This window comes from Aquarana catesbeiana, linkage group LG03 (genome assembly GCF_042186555.1).
Source record: "Aquarana catesbeiana isolate 2022-GZ linkage group LG03, ASM4218655v1, whole genome shotgun sequence".
Lineage (NCBI taxonomy): Eukaryota > Metazoa > Chordata > Amphibia > Anura > Ranidae > Aquarana > Aquarana catesbeiana.
Window position 1 is genome coordinate 597,693,282 of NC_133326.1, and position 19,267 is coordinate 597,712,548.

At 45.3% G+C, this 19,267-nt stretch overlaps 1 protein-coding gene across 2 annotated transcripts in view; it reads left to right on the forward strand.

The window, feature by feature from the left end:
- The window catches only part of PROM2 (prominin 2), a 146,795-nt gene that overhangs the window by 36,789 nt on the left and 90,739 nt on the right, over positions 1-19,267 (forward strand). For both annotated transcript variants that reach the window (XM_073622051.1, XM_073622049.1), the window contains exon 4: positions 2,847-2,967. In XM_073622051.1, coding sequence (XP_073478152.1) covers positions 2,847-2,967 — 121 coding nt within the window. The remainder of the gene's footprint in view (positions 1-2,846; positions 2,968-19,267) is intronic.

The following is a 19,267-nucleotide window of genomic DNA, read 5'->3' on the forward strand; positions in this document are numbered from 1 at the left end:
TGGGCACAATGGCTGCATATGATGGGCACAGTGGCTGCATATGATGGGCACAGTGGCTGCGTTTGATGGGCACAATGGATGCAATTGATGGGCCCAGTGGCCGCATTTGATGGGCACAATGGTTGCATTTGATGGGCACAGTGAGGCTGCAATTGATGTGGGGGGGTTTCAGTATTTTTCAGTTTGTTTGCGCCCCCCCAAAAATTTTGAGCACCAGCCGCCACTGCACAAAGGTAGTGATAGAAAATCTACAACAGCATTTTGACTTCTGTCTATGTTGCTGTTAGAAATCCAGTTCTGTTGACAACCTTTTGCCAGACAGGAAGTGAAGGTATCTCTCCAATGGAGCCTTGGACAGCAGTAAAACCTGACAGCATCTCTAATCCTTTCCCACTCTAAAATGTAAAAAAAAAGTTTTGACTATAGACAGATTTAAATGAATTCTGGATGTCTTTCCAACTAAGTATTCCTGCTCGTGACCTATTTTTTTTACAGCTGCTGTTGAAGTGAAACTGTAAGAACAGAAATATGCGTGCGTTGTTAATTTGTTTTTTGTTGGTGCAAGCTCCAGAGTTCACAGCTTAATCTTGCTTTTACTGACTAGCAAGTTACTGATCTGGAATGAGCATGCAGCTAGTGAAGTCTAAAAGGTCTAAAATGCTGTGCTGTATACTAAGATCCAGATCAATAATTCACTAGTTAGTGAAACTAGACTAAGAATTCATGTACTGCTATCTTCTGCTTAAAGATAATAGCGTTTTTGTAAATGTAATTTATTTTTAAAAGTTTATAAACTAAAATTGTTATCATTATTATTGATAATTACTTAAAGCCCCACCCAAAAAGGGAAAATCTGCTTTAAGGCCTCCTTCCCCCCTCCTATTCAAATGTCACTTTTTTTTTTGGGGGGGGGGGGCGGGTGCATGGTTTTGACAGGTACCCACTCCTACTTCTGCTCGGATTGCCTAGGCAAAATGAGCGAAAGTTCCCCTCTCCTCCTCCCTCCTGGCAGTCATCTGGGACCAGTCACAGGTCCCAGACGACTGCAGGACCATTAAAAATGTGCAGTGTGGCTCGTGCATGCGCAGTGGGTACCTGGCTATGAAGCAGCAAGCTGTCACAGCCGAGTGCCCGCAGTTGAGATGCTGGCACCGGGGACAGAAGAGGGAAGGGGCAGCTTGGATGAGTACATTGCCGGATTCTGGGACAGTTGAGTGTGTGTTTATTAAAAGTCAGCAGCTACAGTTTTTGTAGCTGCAGACTTTTAATAAACATGTAGTGCTACCCCCACAGAAGCCGCTGGATATTGAGTCCCCTTATTCTAGCACAGCCAGGCAACAAGCATTTCCAACTTGCATCCAGACACAAGAAACCAGTCCATGAGCTTGTTTTTGTTGTTTTATTGGGGGAAACAACTTGGATAGGGTATAGGGATTATGGGATGCCCAACTTGACTTGAAGAATAACAGATGAGGACAAACTTTCTTCTCTGTACACAAAAATGAAGATGCTGGACTGTACTCCCTGCGGAATAATCTCAGTCTCTATTGATCAGTGGCAAAGTTCTTTTCGAACTAAGAGCTCTCAGTCCCCTTTAATGAAATAGCACAAAGTCCCAATCTGTATACAGGAGTATAGTGTCTCCTCAATAGAACCTCACACAGTTCTGACACTTGCAGACACTACCAGCCCAACTGGCTGTTCTGAAGAATGCCCCAGGACAAGGGATTGGAATTTAGCACAACACTGTCCCCGGAAAGTATGCTACGTCTGGCAGTTTCTCCCCTTGTATGCTCCTGGGTATGCTGATGTACTCACACTGTCCCTTGCTTTCTGCTGCACTGGGCAAGACTTCTGTTCAGGCCTCCAAATGTCCAGATCCTCCAATGCGAGCCAGGATGTGTTCTGCACAAGACCCAATGGTTATAGAGATCACTCTATTCCTCTACTTCTTTAATTTCCTCAGCTCCTGCCTGGAGGCAAGGCCCCCATACCCGGGGTCCCCTTCCAGGTCACACAACAGCAACCTCATTGTCCATCTTCCACCCCATTCCCCTGTTGCTCAAGGTTCAAGATCTTTAAGGGCTGACCCAGCTACCCTGCCAGTGCATTATGCCTGGAGATTGGCCAGATCCTCAATTTAGCAGATCAAGACCTCCTACCCTCCACCCGCTAACTTCCAGAAGCTTCTCCAAGCTTCTGGAACGAGGGGAGGCACCAGAGACCTGCCCTGCAGAGTCCTCCAGCCTGACCTGGAGTAATCCAACCAAAGTGCAGACTTACACAACTACCATGAGTCAACAAATTAAATTTACCTACACTAGTTGCACACTAGAGGGTGCTACAAACTCAAAAAATGACTGGAACTATTCTTTAAACTGGCCATACATTTTATGAATTTCAGCTGGTTGATGAGAAATCAGCTAAATTCACTCAGTAGGTAGCCCTGTCAACCACTTCCCTCCCAACATCCCTTGATTGAAAAAAAAACAAAGAACCCTAGCAGACAATTGTCTACTGAGAGGCTGCTGCATTCAATCAAATGCAGCCGATGTTCATGTATTTTGACAGGCAGCGGGGTCACCTGTCAAAATACAATAGTCGCTGTAAGAGATTTGTCCTTCTGCACTGTATAGCATGGATGGAGAAATGTGTTAGTTTTTCAGTCAGTTTTAGGATCTGGATGACACCTTCTCTGCTAATGACTTCAGTAAACCAACAATATCATACTCAAGGGCTACAGAGGGCAAAAGGTGACCATGAAATATTCATATGCAATATATAATATTTACCTGAATTTATCATACCACGGTTAACATTTGCCATTAACTTTTCTTCATTGTTAGTGCTGGGTTGGTCTGCACGTTCTATATGAACCAGAAGGCACACGATGAAGTGAGTTATGGAGTTCAGGACTTATCAAGGACCCTGCAAGATTTCAGACTGTCTGTGAGCAGCATCCCTCAGGTGAGTAAAAAAAAAAAAGTGGGCACAAAGCATGATATACCATGAAAATTTGTCGCAGACAGTAAAATGGACCCTTCTTAAAGTGGTAGTATATCTGAATAACTGTACATATGCAGCCACAGAGGGTTCAGAAGCAACATTCCTTTTTCAAAATAAATATAAGATTTTGTGTTTGCCATAAAATTGTTTTCTTGAAGCTAGCTAGCTAGCTCTCATGCCCCATACACACGATCGGACATTGATCGGAGATTCCGAGAACAAAATCCATGGATTTTTTCTGACGGATGTTGGCTCAAACTTGTCTTGCATACACACAGTCACACAAATCTTGTCAGAAATTCCGAACGTCAAGTACAACACTTATGACGAGCCGAGAAAAATGAAGTTCAATAGCCATGGCGGCTCTTCTGCTTGATTCTGAGCATGCGTGGCACTTTGTGCCTCGGAATTGTGTACACACGATCGGAATTTACGCGAACGGATTTTGTTGTCGGAAAATTTGAGAACCAGCTCTCAAATTTTGTGCGACGGAAATTCCGATGGAAATTGTCCGATGGAGCCTACACACGGCCGGAATTTCCCACAACAAGCTCCGATCGCACATTTTACGTAGAAAAGTCTGACCGTGTGTACGCGGCATTAGACAATAGAGGTTTATGAAACCTCAGGTAGACTATAACAAACAGAACATGATGGTTGAAAACCAACTGCCAAATAACATGCTTCAGTTTTGTGAGCAAGCAGTACATAGGGCCAATAAACAGAGAGAATTTAAAGTAAGTATTAAAATTATTATATTTTTTTTATCGTTCATTGAGGGACACAAGAAGTAATTTTGTGATGATTGGGACATACAAAACAGTTCAACTAAGGAGTATGAAACAGCCACATTGGCTATGAAAATCCCAAAGAGGACCATTAGAGGACTATTATAGGAACCAATGCCTGAACTTCATCTAGATGGAAAAGGGGAGCAAATATGGAAATTGCTACTAACAAGGAAAGAGCCTGGTGTTACAGAGCAGGGTAGGTAGCAATGGTAAGGTGAAAAAGCTACTGTATTCTAAAAGAACAATGGACCTCAATAATAATGTGGAGGACAACCACATGGCTAAAAAACAGATGGGAGAAAACTTAGACAAGCAGCAAAAGTGGTCAACAACCTAAGAACGTTTGTAAGGTAAAGTCCAAAGCTTAGCAAACTTGGCCCTTGAACTCCGAGGAAGAAATTCTGGACAATCAAAGTATGTCCCAACCAAGGACTAGCAATGAACAACTAGAGGTCAAAATGGAATACCTATAACCTTTGACTTTGAGATCTATAATAACAGCCCTCTCAATAGTAATCTAATAGAAGACAGGGAAGGAAATCTTTAATCCACACACTTTTACCTACATTTATTCTACACATATTTACCTCACTGTCTTCATGGCTGTTTGAAAACACTTGTCCATTACTTGTGCCCTACACCCTGGACAGGCTTTAGGCCATGACACAGGAAGGAGTTGACCAGCTGACCTCATTAGCACACACCCTGCATAATCTACCCTCAGCTGGTCAACTCCTTCCTGGGTCATGACCTAAAGTCTGACCAGGAGGTAAGGCAGAAGTAATGGACAAGTAACAAAAAAAAGTAAACCTTAGCCTTTTAAGAAGCTGTCTGTCATAGAACCAAACTCAGGAATAGGAAAATTGATATATTATTTTAAATCCAAAGATTTTTAGCACAGTTAGCCTGATGTTTGGTTCCGGTGCAAATTCTAATTCACTTTAGATCATGTTCAAATCTGATATAGTCATTGGTGCTCACAAAATTACTCATAGCATTTTGGCATGGTTCTGGTGGAAAACTAAAGCTGCGGCTACCAATTGGAGCAGCATTTTCTTAACCCCACAGTAAACCTCTACATAATCAAGAACTGAGGAGAGTGAGGAGTGCTAAAATGTTTTAAGATACTGTATGATAATTTAGCTGATACTCCTTTATTGCTATGCAATCAATCTATGTCCATATTTCCATAAAGACATGATATAGATTAAATGCATATATTGCTTAGGAAGGTTAATGTGTACTATGTGACTTCTGTACACTATAGCATAGGAATGTTTTCTATCAAACTGTTATTTTCCTACAAATTTATGTTAATACTTATTATTATTGTATTGCCATCATAGCATTAATTATGGAAATTGCATGAAACCTAACTCTTGGCAGCTCATCTGCATGTTTAGTATAGGTCACTTACCCAAGTCTGACAGATATGTATTCCTCCAAACTATTTACAATAGATTTTATTAGGAGTTTCTGGTTTTCCAGCCTCTGCTATTTACTGTTTAGCTATTTATAATGGGGCTTATTAACAGGTTGTGCAGATCCTAGAATGTCTTAATGCGATTTATGATGGCCGAGTGGATGTTTATTGTGGTCTGTAGCTTTAAGTTGACATTTCTTCTGCAGCATAGACTGAAATCTTAAACCAGCCATACATGGATTGAAATTCGGCTGCTTCAGCAGAGACAAATTTCGATCCATGTATGAGCAGGAAGGTTGTACAGCAGTCGAATTACTGATCGATTTCTGTACAATTGCCCTGTCGGATATTCCCCGCTGGACCAGCACTACAGGCAATGGCCGGCAACACTGATCAGTGTATTTTGAATACACTCAGAATACAATAGCTCAACCAGTGGGTTGAACAAATTGACTCAATTTCCCTACCCACATTGAGTGTTTGGATGTGGTAATCAAGTCATTTTTTTAGTTAAACTCACTGGCTGAAACAAAAAAAAACAACTCATCTATGGGCTACCTTACCTAAAAGGTTTGTCGTAGGCCTCCAAAGTTTTGAAAAATGAGAATGGCACTCTGTGCAACATGACTTCTGCCTTTTTTCTGTTTTGTTTGGGGTCAATAGAACTAATTATCAAGCCATGTTCAATGGCTTACACACACTGGGAGACCAGATACTGTACCACTGCTCTGAAACTGAAGAGTGTTCTGCAGCTAAATGACACAGTACACACAGACCTAGAAAGCACCACAGTGCTAAGCTACCACATACCAGGCTATCTTAACCACTTTCAGAAGCATACTTAGATAGGAAGTCATCAGGGGTTTGGTTTACACCAGATGCGATAATGCTGCTCTGAATCTGGAAAGCATTTCGTAGGTAACTGACACAGTACACACAGCAGTGGCAAAGGCCACATGCATAGCCCAATGCCTAAAGTTCATATTCCAGTTTATCTTTACCCCATTTATGAGCTTACTCACAGAGTGAGTGTCAGAGACTGGGTCACACCAGAGACTGTGCCATAGCTCTGGACCTGGAAAGTGCTTGGCTGCTAATAAACACTGTACATGAAGGTCTGGAAAGGGCCACAAACAACACTTAGTGCCCGAAAGGTCACATTACAGACAGGCCCAGCAATCTTCAGTCTAGCAGAGTTGAAGTACAGCCTTAAAGTGGTTGTAAAGGTTTAAGATGTTTTAACTTTTATACATGAAGGGAAAAACCTACTGTGTGCAGCAGCCCCCCCCCCCCTCCCCGCCCAATACTTACCTGAGCCCCATTTTGATCCAGCGTTGTGCACAAGAGCAGTGACTCTCCCGGGTCTCTTCCTCCACATTGGCTGAGACAGCAGCAGGAGCCATTGGCTCCCATTACTGTCAATCACAGCCAGTGAGCCAATGAGAAGAGAGCAGGGGTGGGGCCAGGCCACGCTCCATGTGTGAATAGAAACACAGAACAGTGGCTAGGGAGCGAGCCTGCTTGGGTGCCCATATAGCAAGCTGCTTGCAGGAGGGAGGGGCCAGGAACACCGGCAAGGGGACCTGAGAAGAGTTGTATCAGGTCTGCTACATGCAAAACCACTGTTAAGTACAGTATGTTATGTTTGTTATTTTTTTAATCTGCCTTTAATATCACTTTAAAATCTGTTGCTGAGAAAAATGACGATCTAGATAGCTGCAGTATAGAAATCAGCTAAAGTAGTCTCATTGTCACTGTCAGGTAAGTACTCACCGAGGCCGAGATGCCGAGAGCGGTTCACCCTTGCGACTAGGCGCACTCCGCCCCCTGGAGGTGGTGCAGGGAGTGGATGGCACGAAGAGGCACAGGCTACCAGCAGGCAGGATAAGACTTGTGTAGTACTCCTTGAAGAGTTTTGGCAGATGTGCAGAGACTGGCAATTCAAGAAGTCTGAAGCAGGCTGAGGGTCAAACACAGAAGATAAGGCAGAATCTGTTAAATAAGCCAAAGATCGGGTCCAGGAGAAGAGCAGAGTGGTCAGGGATATACATGAAGGGAAAAACCTACTGTGTGCAGCAGCCCCCCCCCCCTCCCCGCCCAATACTTACCTGAGCCCCATTTTGATCCAGCGTTGTGCACAAGAGCAGTGACTCTCCCGGGTCTCTTCCTCCACATTGGCTGAGACAGCAGCAGGAGCCATTGGCTCCCATTACTGTCAATCACAGACAGTGAGCCAATGAGAAGAGAGCAGGGGTAGGGCCAGGCCACGCTCCATGTGTGAATAGAAACACAGAACAGTGGCTAGGGAGCGAGCCTGCTTGGGTGCCCATATAGCAAGCTGCTTGCAGGAGGGAGGGGCCAGGAACACCGGCAGGGGGACCTGAGAAGAGTTGTATCAGGTCTGCTACATGCAAAACCACTGTTAAGTACAGTATGTTATGTTTGTTATTTTTTTAATCTGCCTTTAATATCACTTTAAAATCTGTTGCTGAGAAAAATGACGATCTAGATAGCTGCAGTATAGAAATCAGCTAAAGTAGTCTCATTGTCACTGTCAGGTAAGTACTCACCGAGGCCGAGATGCCGAGAGCGGTTCACCCTTGCGACTAGGCGCACTCCGCCCCCTGGAGGTGGTGCAGGGAGTGGATGGCACGAAGAGGCACAGGCTACCAGCAGGCAGGATAAGACTTGTGTAGTACTCCTTGAAGAGTTTTGGCAGATGTGCAGAGACTGGCAATTCAAGAAGTCTGAAACAGGCTGAGGGTCAAACACAGAAGATAAGGCAGAATCTGTTAAATAAGCCAAAGATCGGGTCCAGGAGAAGAGCAGAGTGGTCAGGGACGATCCGGGTCAAGCAAGTGATTCAAATACAGAAAACAGGAACAACAACTCAGACAGGAAGCTGAAGACAAACCAGCAACCCGTCTGAGCACCTGAGTGTCTTTAAATAGGCCAGCCAGAGCGTCATGTTGAGCGTGCGCTAATGCGAACGCGTGCGCGTCATTCCATCAGGTCACGAATGCGAGTGCGCCGAAACATCGTTCCGCCACGCATGTGTTCTTTCCGGAGCGCCGTTCGGTAAATACGGCCGTATTGATTATTTCTCTGACAGTGCCCCTCGCCCCAAAGGGGCGGACTCTGGACGCCCAAACTGGACCTCAATTCGGGATGTTCTTTATGAAATGCTCGGATCAAGCGGGGAGCGTGCAAACTCCTAGAGGGTTCCCAGGAGTTGTCCTCAGAAGGGTAACCCTTCTAACTAATCAAATACTGGAGCTGTCTACCCCTCTTCCTGCAACTTAGAATAGACTCCACCTCGAATTCCTTCTCCCCGTCCACCTCGACTGGTGGGGGAGGTAGTTCTTCTCTCCCAGAGAAGGGGCTGAAAACAACAGGCTTAAGTAAGGATGCATGCAATACTGGATGCATTCTGTAAGAGTTGGGCAGTGCTAGCTCAAAGGCCACAGATCATCCTTTTGATCTTAAAAGGTCCAATGAACCTTGGCCCCACCTTCCGTGAGGGAAGAGTTAATTCGAGATTAATAGTTGATAGCCAAACTCCTTCGCCAACTTTGAAGACTGGGTTCTCTTTCCTTCCTCTATCGTAATGTCTTTTGTAATTATCCTGGGATTTTTGTATAGTTTCCTGAATTTTCTGGAAGTTCAGCTGAATAGAGGCTATCTGGTCTTGTACGCAGGGACAGACATCTCAGGAATGGTGTTCGGAAGAAAAGAAGGGTGGAAACCGAAGTTTGACCAGAAAGGTGTTTGATTGGTAGCTGTATGGATGGAGTTATTGTACGCAAATTCAGCGTATGGCAGGAGAGTGGACCAATCATCTTGGGAACCAGAACAAAAACAGCGGAGGTACTGCTCCAGGGTTTGATTTGTTCTCTCCATCTGGCTGTTGCTCTGCGGGTGGTACGCAGAGGAGAGACAAATATTTATTTCCAGGGCTTTGCAGAGTTCACTCCAGAACTTGGAGGTAAATTGGACACCTCTATCTGAGACGATGCTCCTAGGTACACCATGAAGTCTTGTAATTTCTTTAAAAAAAATATTAGCTGTATCTGAAGCAGAGGGAGTACCCACCATGGGCAAAAAATGTGCCATTTTAGAAAAACGGTCGACAACGACCAAGATAGTGGTAAACCCCCCCGAAGGAGGTAGATCCACAATGAAGTCCATGGAGACTTCTGCCCACGGCCATTCTGGAATGGATAGAGGTTTCACTTCCAGCCAGTGAGGAGGAAGGGCAGATAAAACCCTTCTCCAGGTTTTCATCGATGTAGGTCTTGAGAGTTTTTAGCTCCGTTTCTGATAATGGGAAGATAAGGCCAAAGGGAACTTCAGAGCCGGGCAGAAGGCCAATAGGGCAGTCATAAGACCGGTGAGGTGGTAGGCGGTCCACCTTATGTTTGTCGAAAATGTCTCGGAACTCGAGAGAACATGTTGGAGGTTATCAGGTACAGGGAATGAGACAGTGCTGGGAGCAATATTCGGAAGAGAAGGAAACCTCTTTCTTGTTCCAATTTATTTGGGGTTCATGCGCCTGCAGCCAGGGGAGTCCCAAGATGATGGGGAACATAGGGGAAGAAATAAGGTCAAAGCGCAGGAACTCTTGATGACCAGAGTCTATAGTGACGAGAATGGGTCTGGTTTCTTGGGTGATAAGTCCAGAGCGAGAAAGAGACCCATCAGCCAGGTGCACCTGGAGGCTTTGTTTTTTAGTCTGAAGAGGAATTTGTAGTTCTTGAGACAGTGTGATGTCCAAAAAACAGCTACATGCTCCAGAATCAATTATAGCTGGCAGGCGAGTTTCCTTTTCCGCTAGCTGTAGAGAGATAAAGAGGGAGACATAAGTCTTGGGCACACTAGTGACTTGAAAGTTCATAATAGATCGTAGGTAAAACTTACTAGGTCTCACAGGGCAGTTACGGAGAAAATGACCTGTACCGTATATGCACAGATTGGCTTGTCGCCTATGTTGCCTCTCCTCGGGAGTAAGAGGAGCGCGGACCAGTCCAAGTTGCATAGGACTTCCGAAGCTGCGGTGGTTGAAGAAACCGGGAAAGGAGGATGGATAGGAGTCGGCTTGGGAGGCATCCAGCTGGGTCAAGAAACCTGGAAGCGCTCTAGCACCGCACACGCATGCGCCTGTCTAGTTTGGTGGCTGACTGGATCAATTCTTCCAGAGTAGCAGGGGTCTCCACCCTGGCTAGCTCATCCTTAAGGACCTCCGATAACCCTTGGCGGTATTGATACTTCAGGGCAGCTTCGTTCCAGCCGGTATCAGCCGACCACTTCCGAAACTCCACTGTATAGTGCTCAACCGGCCTTCGCCCTTGAGACAGGTTATGTAAAATTGTTTCAGCGGTAGTTGTGTGCAGTGGATCATCGTAAAGTTGTGCCATAATTTCAAAAAAAGTATCTACTGAATTTAGAACAGGGCTCCTTTGTTCCATCAGACTGTGGGCTCAGGCTTGAGGTTCATCAGCCAGGAGGGAAATAATGAAGCCCACTTTTACCACTTCAGAAGAGAAGTCCTGGGCTGAAGAGCTAGGTATAGGGAGCAGGCATTCTTGAAAGATCTATTTTTTTTGCGATTGCCTGCAAATCGCTCCAGCATAGGGATCCTAGGTTCAGGAAGGGCCATTACCATAGTTGGATTTGATGAAGGCTGAGAGGAGAAGACCCCACTGGCGGGTGCATGAGTTGCGGCTGTTGGAATGGGTGATCCGGAGAGTTGCTAGAGGCGACTATCAATTTAGGTGTAGCCTCCTTGCAGTTTCTTAACTGCATCGGTGAGTGTAGAAACCTGCTGGCACAGTATCTCAAGAGGGGAACGCGCTCTGTCGGCCTCTTGGCTGGTTTGTACTGTCACTGTCAGGTAAGTACTCAATGCTGAGAGCGGTTCACCCTTGCGACTAGGCGCACTCCGCCCCCTGGAGGTGGTACAGGGAGTGGATGGCACGAAGAGGCACAGGCTACCAGCAGGCAGGATAAGACTTGGGTAGTACTCCTTGAAGAGTTTTGGCAGATGTGCAGAGATGGAAATTCAGGAAGTCTGAAGCAGGCGGAGGGTCAAACACAGGAGACAAGGCAGGCTCGGGTCACTGGCAAAGGGTCAACACAGGAGATAGCAGGCAGATCCGGGTCACGGGCAGGGAGTCAAGCACAGGAGATAAGTCCGGGCCACAGGCCGAAGGTCAAACACAGGAGATAAGGCAGAATCCGTTAAATAAGCCGAAGGTCGTGTCCAGGAGAAGAGCAGAGTGGTCAGGGACGATCCGGGTCAAGCAAGTGATTCAAACACGCGTGGGCCGAAACGTTGTTACGCCATGCATGCGTTCGTTCCGGAGCGCCGTTCGGTAAATACGGCCGGATTGATTTTTTCTCTGACACTCATAAATGTATTGGCTGAAGCAAAAAAAATTCGCAAAGTATCAAGAAAGTTGATAGAAGAAAACAATAATAAAAGCATAGAATTTTCTCCAGAGTTGATAAAAAAAGCAGCCAACCAGCAAAAAACTTAAACATGATGGTAAGGGTTGGGGTTATACAGGGTGTTGGATAGGTCCAGCATGGTGTGGTAGGCAGTAAAAACACAAAGTCCCGATTTGCAAAGAACAATGTATTAAAACAGCAGGATAACAGCACAAACAGGCCCGATGGGGATGCCAACTTGTCTTCTGTCACTTACAACTGAGCAGTGGAGAGACAGCGGTTAGAAGACTGCAGGGATGCCGACGGCATCTGCCACAAGGAGCGAAGTGCGGTCTGGCCAGTCCTACCCAAAAGGGAAGCTTCCTGAGAAGGTAGACGTAGTCTATGCTATCTCCCTACTCCACCGGAAAGTCTCCTTATCGCTGCCACTGTTCTTGGCAGACGGGGAATCTCTCCCTACCCTGTCCACTCGCATAAAACACACCAAACCCCTCTTAAATAGACTCTGCTTGACCCAAGATGGCCGCCAGGGTCACATCAGGCATTTGCATCCAACCGGATCATGTGAACAAGAACATCATAGAGAAACCAAGCTTCTCTCAACTGCCCCTCCAATCTGCATTGCTGCTGCGGCAAGCACCATCTGCAGTGGAGTATACAGACTGCACCTGCCTACAAGGAGCTAGCCTTCAACTTTTTTTTCTGTTTGCCAGTATCCACCTCCTGAAGACAACTGTATATAGCCCAGTTGTCTAAGTATTAGTATCTTTGTTGTCCCTCAATGGACAACAAAGGACAATAAAATAAATCCTTTATAATATAGCCTAAGTATCTTGTTAGGACCCATTGTTTAGTGATGCCTGCTGTATACATGTCAGCAGAGAGATCAGGGAGGAGTCATCTCTTTTGCTTTTACTGCAGCTGCCTCCTGACCCTAACTTCATCCCTTTCTCTCTGAGGAGGACAAAATGAGATGATTATAAAGTACACTCTTGATTGACAAGCAGTTGTCAGATGGAGAGCCAGTCCCTGCTTCAATGTATAATTAATGCTGCAAGGAAACAAAGCCCTGGCATTAGAGAAGCACTTTAGCGTAGTTCATGTGTGCAGCCAAGCTAGCCATGCATTTCATTTCAGCAAAAAAAAACACAGCAGAAATATTTATTTCATGGGGATAAGAGATAAAGCACATTACATTGGCAGCACAGGATAAGAAGTGGTGTAAGAGGGGGGACATTGCTCTGCAGATTTCAGATCTGGCCTCATACGCTCCACTGGTGATTAAGGGAGACAGAGCAATTCTCCTGGGAGGACGACAAGAAATCAGAGTGAGGGAATATCTGGAATAGTACAGAAAGAATTATAGAGACAGGGAGGTTAGAACCACATTGCAATATGACAGGGGTCACCACTAATGTTAGGTAAGCCAAGGGTCACATCGATCCTGAGGCTTTACTGGAGGTCATAACATCATACTTTCACTGGCCCTTTTATATCTTTGGTTTAATAAGGCCCCACAGCAAAGCTTCAGGATCATCATGACTGCTGGGGGTATAAATGTCTTAAACTGCAATGCAGGGTCACAACCAACTACATTTATCATAGGGGAAGAAAGAAATTGATAGACTGTAACTGCAGTGCTCAGATACACAGTATCTCACAAAAGCGAGTACACCCCTCACATTTTTGTAAATATTTTATTATATCTTTTCATGTGACAACACTGAAGGAATGACACTTTGCTACAATGTAAAGTAGTGAGTGTACAGCTTGTATAACAGTGTCAATTTGCTGCCCCCTTAAAATAAATCAACACACAGCCATTAATGTCTAAACCACTGGCAACAAAGTAAGAGTACACCCCTAAGTGATAATTGGGTCCAATTAGCCATTTTCCCTCCCTGGTGTCATGCGACTAGTTATGCAGCGTACACACGGTCGGAATCCGTTGTCGGAAATTTCGATCGTGTGTACACAATTCCAACGCACAAAATTCCACGCATGCTCGGAATCAAGCAGAAGAGCCGCACTGGCTATTGAACTTCATTTTTCTCGGCTCATCGGACGTGTTGTAAGCCACCGCGTTCTTGACAATCGGAATTTCCGACATTTGTGCGACCGTGTGTATGCAAGACAAGTTTGAGCCAACATCCGTTAAATCCAGGATTTTGTTGTCGGAATGTCCGATCGTGTGTACGTGGCATATGTGTTATAAGGTTTCGGGTGTGAATGGGGAGCAGGTGTGTTAAATTTGGTGTTATCGCTCTCACTCTCTCATACTGGTCACTGGAAGTGCAACAAGGCACCTCATGGCAAAGAACTCTCTGAGGATCTGAAAAAGAATCGTTGCTCTACATAAAGATGGCCTAGGCTATAAGAAGATTGTCATGACCCTGGAACTGAGCTGCAGTACGGTGACGAAGACCATACAGCAGTTTTACAGGACAGGTTCCACTCAGAATAGGCCTCGCCATGGTCGACCAAAGAAGTTGAGTGCACATGCTCAGCATCATATCTAGAGGTTGTCTATGGGAAATAGACATATGAGTGCAGCCAGCATTGCTGCAGAGGTTGAAGGGGTGGGGGGTCAGCTTGTCCATGCTCATACCATACGCCGCACACTGCATCAAATTGGTCTGCATGGCTGTCGTCCCAGAAGGAAGACTCTTCTAAAGATGATGCACAAGAAAGCCCGCTGAAGACAAACAGACTAAGGACATGGATTACTGGAACCATGTCCTGTGGTCTGAGGAGACCAAGATAAACTTATTTGGTTCAGATGGTGTCAAGCATGTGTGTCTTGCCTACAGTCAAGCATGGTGGTGGGAGTGTCATGGTCTGGGGCTGCATGAGTGCTGCCGGCACTGGGGAGCTACAGTTCATTGAGGGAACCATGAATCCCAACATGTACTGTGACATACTGAAGCTGAGCATGATCCCCTCCCTTCAGAGACTGGGCCGCAGGGCAGTATTCCAACATGACAACGACCCCAAACACACCTCCAAGACGACAACTGCCTTGCTAAAGAAGCTGAGGATAAAGGTGATGGACTGTCCAAGCATGTCTCCAGACTTAGACCCTATTGAGCATCTGTGGGGCATCCTCAAACGGAAGGTGGAGGAGCGCAAATTCTTTAACATCCACCAGCTCCGTGATGTCATCATGGAGGAGTGGAAGGGGACTCCAGTGGCAACCTGTGAAGCTCTGGTGAACTCCATGCCCAAGAGGGTTAAGGCAGTGCTGGAAAATAATGGTGGCCACACAAAATATTGACACTTTGGGCCAAATTTGGACATTTTCACTTAGGGGTGTACTCACTTTTGTTGCCAGCGGTTTAGACATTAATTGATGTTTGTTGAATTAAATTTACACTGTTTTACAAGCTGTACACTCCATAATTTACATTGTAGCAAAGTGTAATTTCTTCAGTGTTGTCACATGAAAAGATATAATAAAATACTTACAAAAATGTGAGGGGTGTACTCACTTTTGTGAGATACTGTACATGAGAGTGTATATTACAACACCAGAGACAAAACACTAAATAAACTTCAGAACAATAAAAAAGGGTTTATTAGATATTAATAAAATCATAATTAAGCACTTAAGGACCGCCTCACGCCGATGTACGTCGGCAAGGCGGCACGGGCAGGCAAAATCACGTACATGTACGTGATTTGCCTCCCGCGGGTGGGGGGTCCGATCGAACCCCCCCCCGGTGCCCGAGGCGGTCCTGTTGTCCCCCGGCGATCGGAGGTGAGGGGGAGGCCAACCGTTCGTGGCCCCCCCCTCGCGATCGCCGCCGGCCAATCAGATCACTTCCTTTGCTGCTGTATGCTAAACAGCAGCAAAGGAAATGATGTCTTCTCTCCTCGGCTCGGTATTTTCCGTTGCAGCGCCGAGGAGAGAAGACTTCACTGTGAGCGCACAACACTACACACACAGTAGAACATGCCAGGCACACAAAAACCCCCGATCGCCCGGCGGTGATATGCGTCGCCCCAGGCAGCGTCAGATTAGCGCCAGTACCGCTAACACCCACGCACGCGGCATATGCCTCCCTTAGTGGTATAGCATCTGAACGGATCAATATCTGATCCGATCAGATCTATACTAGCGTCCCCAGCAGTTTAGGGTTCCCAAAAACGCAGTGTTAGAGGGATCAGCCCAGATACCTGCTAGCACCTGCGTTTTGCCCCACCACCCGGCCCAGCCCAGCCCACCCAAGTGCAGTATCGATCGATCACTGACACTTACAAATCACTAAACGCATAACTGCAGCGTTCGCAGAGTCAGGCCTGATCCCTGCGATCGCTAACAGTTTTTTTGGTAGCATTTTGGTGAACTGGCAAGCACCAGCCCCGGCCAGCGTCAGGTTAGCGCCAGTACCGCTAACACCCACGCACGCGCCGTACACCTCCCTTAGTGGTATAGTATCTGAACGGATCAATATCTGATCCGATCAGATCTATACTAGCGTCCCCAGCAGTTTAGGGTTCCCAAAAACGCAGTGTTAGCGGGGTCAGCCCAGATACCTGCTAGCACCTGCGTTTTGCCCCTCCGCCCGGCCCAGCCCACCCAAGTGCAATATCGATCGATCACTGTCACTTACAAAACACTAAACACATAACTGCAGCGTTTGCAGAGTCAGGCCTGATCCCTGCGATTGCTAACAGTTTTTTTGGAAGCTTTTTATTGAACTGGCAAGCACCAGCGGCCTAGTACACCCCGCTCGTAGTCAAACCAGCACTGCAGTAACACTTGGTGACGTGGCGAGTCCCATAAATGCAGTTCAAGCTTGTGAGGTGGCAAGCACAAGTAGTGTCCCGCTGCCACCAAGAAGACAAACACAGGCCCGTCGTGCCCATAATACCCTTCCTGCTGCATATGCCAATCCTAATTGGGAACCCACCACTTCTGCAGCGCCCGTACTTCCCCCATTCACATCCCCAACCAAATGCAGTCGGCTGCATGAGAGGCATTTTTATGTCCTCCCGAGTACCCCTACCCAACGAACCCCCCCAAAAAAGATGTCATGTCTGCAGCAAGCGCGGATATAGGCGTGACACCCGCTATTATTGTCCCTCCTGTCCTGACAATCCTGGTCTTTGCATTGGTGAATGTTTTGAACGCTACCATGTACTAGTTGAGTATTAGCGTAGGGTACAGCATTGCACAGACTAGGCACACTTTCACAGGGTCTCCCAAGATGCCATCGCATTTTGAGAGACCCGAACCTGGAACCAGTTACCGTTATAAAAGTTAGTTACAAAAAAAGTGTAAAAAAAAAAAAATATATATAAAATAAAAAAAAATTGTTGTCGTTTTATTGTTCTCTCTCTCTCTCTCTATTCTCTCTCTCTATTGTTCTGCTCTTTTTTACTGTATTCTATTCTGCAATGTTTTATTGTTATTATGTGTTATCATGTTTGTTTTTCAGGTCTGCAATTTTTTATACTTTACCGTTTACTGTGCTTTATTGTTAACCATTTTTTTGTCTTCAGGTACGCCATTCACGACTTTGAGTGGTTATACCAGAATGATGCCTGCAGGTTTAGGTATCATCTTGGTATCATTCTTTTCAGCCAGCGGTCGGCTTTCATGTAAAAGCAATCCTAGCGGCTAATTAGCCTCTAGACTGCCCTTACAAGCCGTGGGAGGGAATGCCCCCCCCCCCCACTGTCTTCCGTGTTTTTCTCTGGCTCTCCTGTCTCAACAGGGAACCTGAGAATGCAGCCGGTGATTCAGCCAGCTGACCATAGAGCTGATCAGAGACCAGAGTGGCTCCAAACATCTCTATGGCCTAAGAAACCGGAAGCTACGAGCATTTTATGACTTAGATTTCGCCGGATGTAAATAGCGCCATTGGGAAATTGGGGAAGCATTTTATCACACCGATCTTGATGTGGTCAGATGCTTTGAGGGCATAGGAGAGATCTAGGGTCTAATAGACCCCAATTTTTTCAAAAAAGAGTACCTGTCACTACCTATTGCTATCATAGGGGATATTTACATTCCCCGAGATAACAATAAAAATGATTTAAAAAAAAAAAATGAAAGGAACAGTTTAAAAATAAGATAAAAAAGCAAAAAAATAATAAAGAAAAAAAAAAAAAAAAAAAAAAAAGCACCCCTGTCGCCCCCTGCTCTTGCGCTAAGGCGAACGCAAGCGGCGGTCTGTCGTCAAACGTAAACAGCAATTGCACCATGCATGTGAGGTATCACCGCGAAGGTCAGATCGAGGGCAGTCATTTTAGCAGTAGACCTCCTCTGTAAATCTAAAGTGGTAACCTGTAAAGGCTTTTAAAGGCTTTTAAAAATGTATTTATTTTGTTGCCACTGCACGTTTGTGCGCAATTGTAAAGCATGTCATGTTTGGTATCCATGTACTCGGCCTAAGATCATCTTTTTTATTTCATCAAACATTTGGGCAATATAGTGTGTTTTAGTGCATTAAAATTTTAAAAAATTTGTTTTTTCCCCAAAAAATACTGTGTGAAAAAAAATAATGAAACACCCACCATTTTAATCTGTAGGGCATTTGCTTTAAAAAAATATATAATGTTTGGGGGTTCAAAGTAATTTTCTTGCAAAAAAAAATAACTTTTTCATGTAATCAAAAAGTGTCAGAAAGGGCTTTGTCTTCAAGTGGTTAGAAGAGTGGGTGATGTGTGACATAAGCTTCTAAATGTTGTGCATAAAATGCCAGGACAGTTCAAAATCCCCCCAAATGACCCCATTTTGGAAAGTAGACACCCCAAGCTATTTGCTGAGAGGCATGTCGAGTCCATGGAATATTTTATATTGTGACACAAGTTGCGGGAAAGAGACACATTTTTTTTTTTTTTTTTTTGCACAAAGTTGTCACTAAATGATATATTGCTCAAACATGCCATGGGAATATGTGAAATTACACCCCAAAATACATTCTGTTGCTTCTCCTGAGTATTGGGATACCACATGTGTGGGACTTTTTGGGAGCCTAGTCGCGTACGGGACCCCGAAAACCAAGCACCGCCTTCAGGCTTTCTAAGGGCGTGAATTTTTGATTTCACTCTTCACTGCCTATCACAGTTTCGGAGGCCATGGAATGCCCAGGTGGCACAAAACCCCCCCAAATGACCCCATTTTGGAAAGTAGACACCCCAAGCTATTTGCTGAGAGGTATAGTGAGTATTTTGCAGACCTCACTTTTTGTCACAAAGTTTTGAAAATTGAAAAAAGAAAAAAAAAATCTTTTTTCTTGTCTTTCTTCATTTTCAAAAACAAATGAGAGCTGCAAAATACTCACCATGCCTCTCAGCAAATAGCTTGGGGTGTCTACTTTCCAAAATGGGGTCATTTGGGGGGGTTTTGTGCCACCTGGGCATTCCATGGCCTCCGAAACTGTGATAGGCAGTGAAGAGTAAAATCAAAAATTCACGCCCTTAAAAACGCTGAAGGCGGTGATTGGTTTTCGGGGCCCCGTACGCGGCTGGGCTCCCAAAAAGTCCCACACATGTGGTATCCCCATACTCAGGAGAAGCAGCTAAATGTATTTTGGGGTGCAATTCCACATATGCCCATGGCCTGTGTGAGCAATATATCATTTAGTGAAAA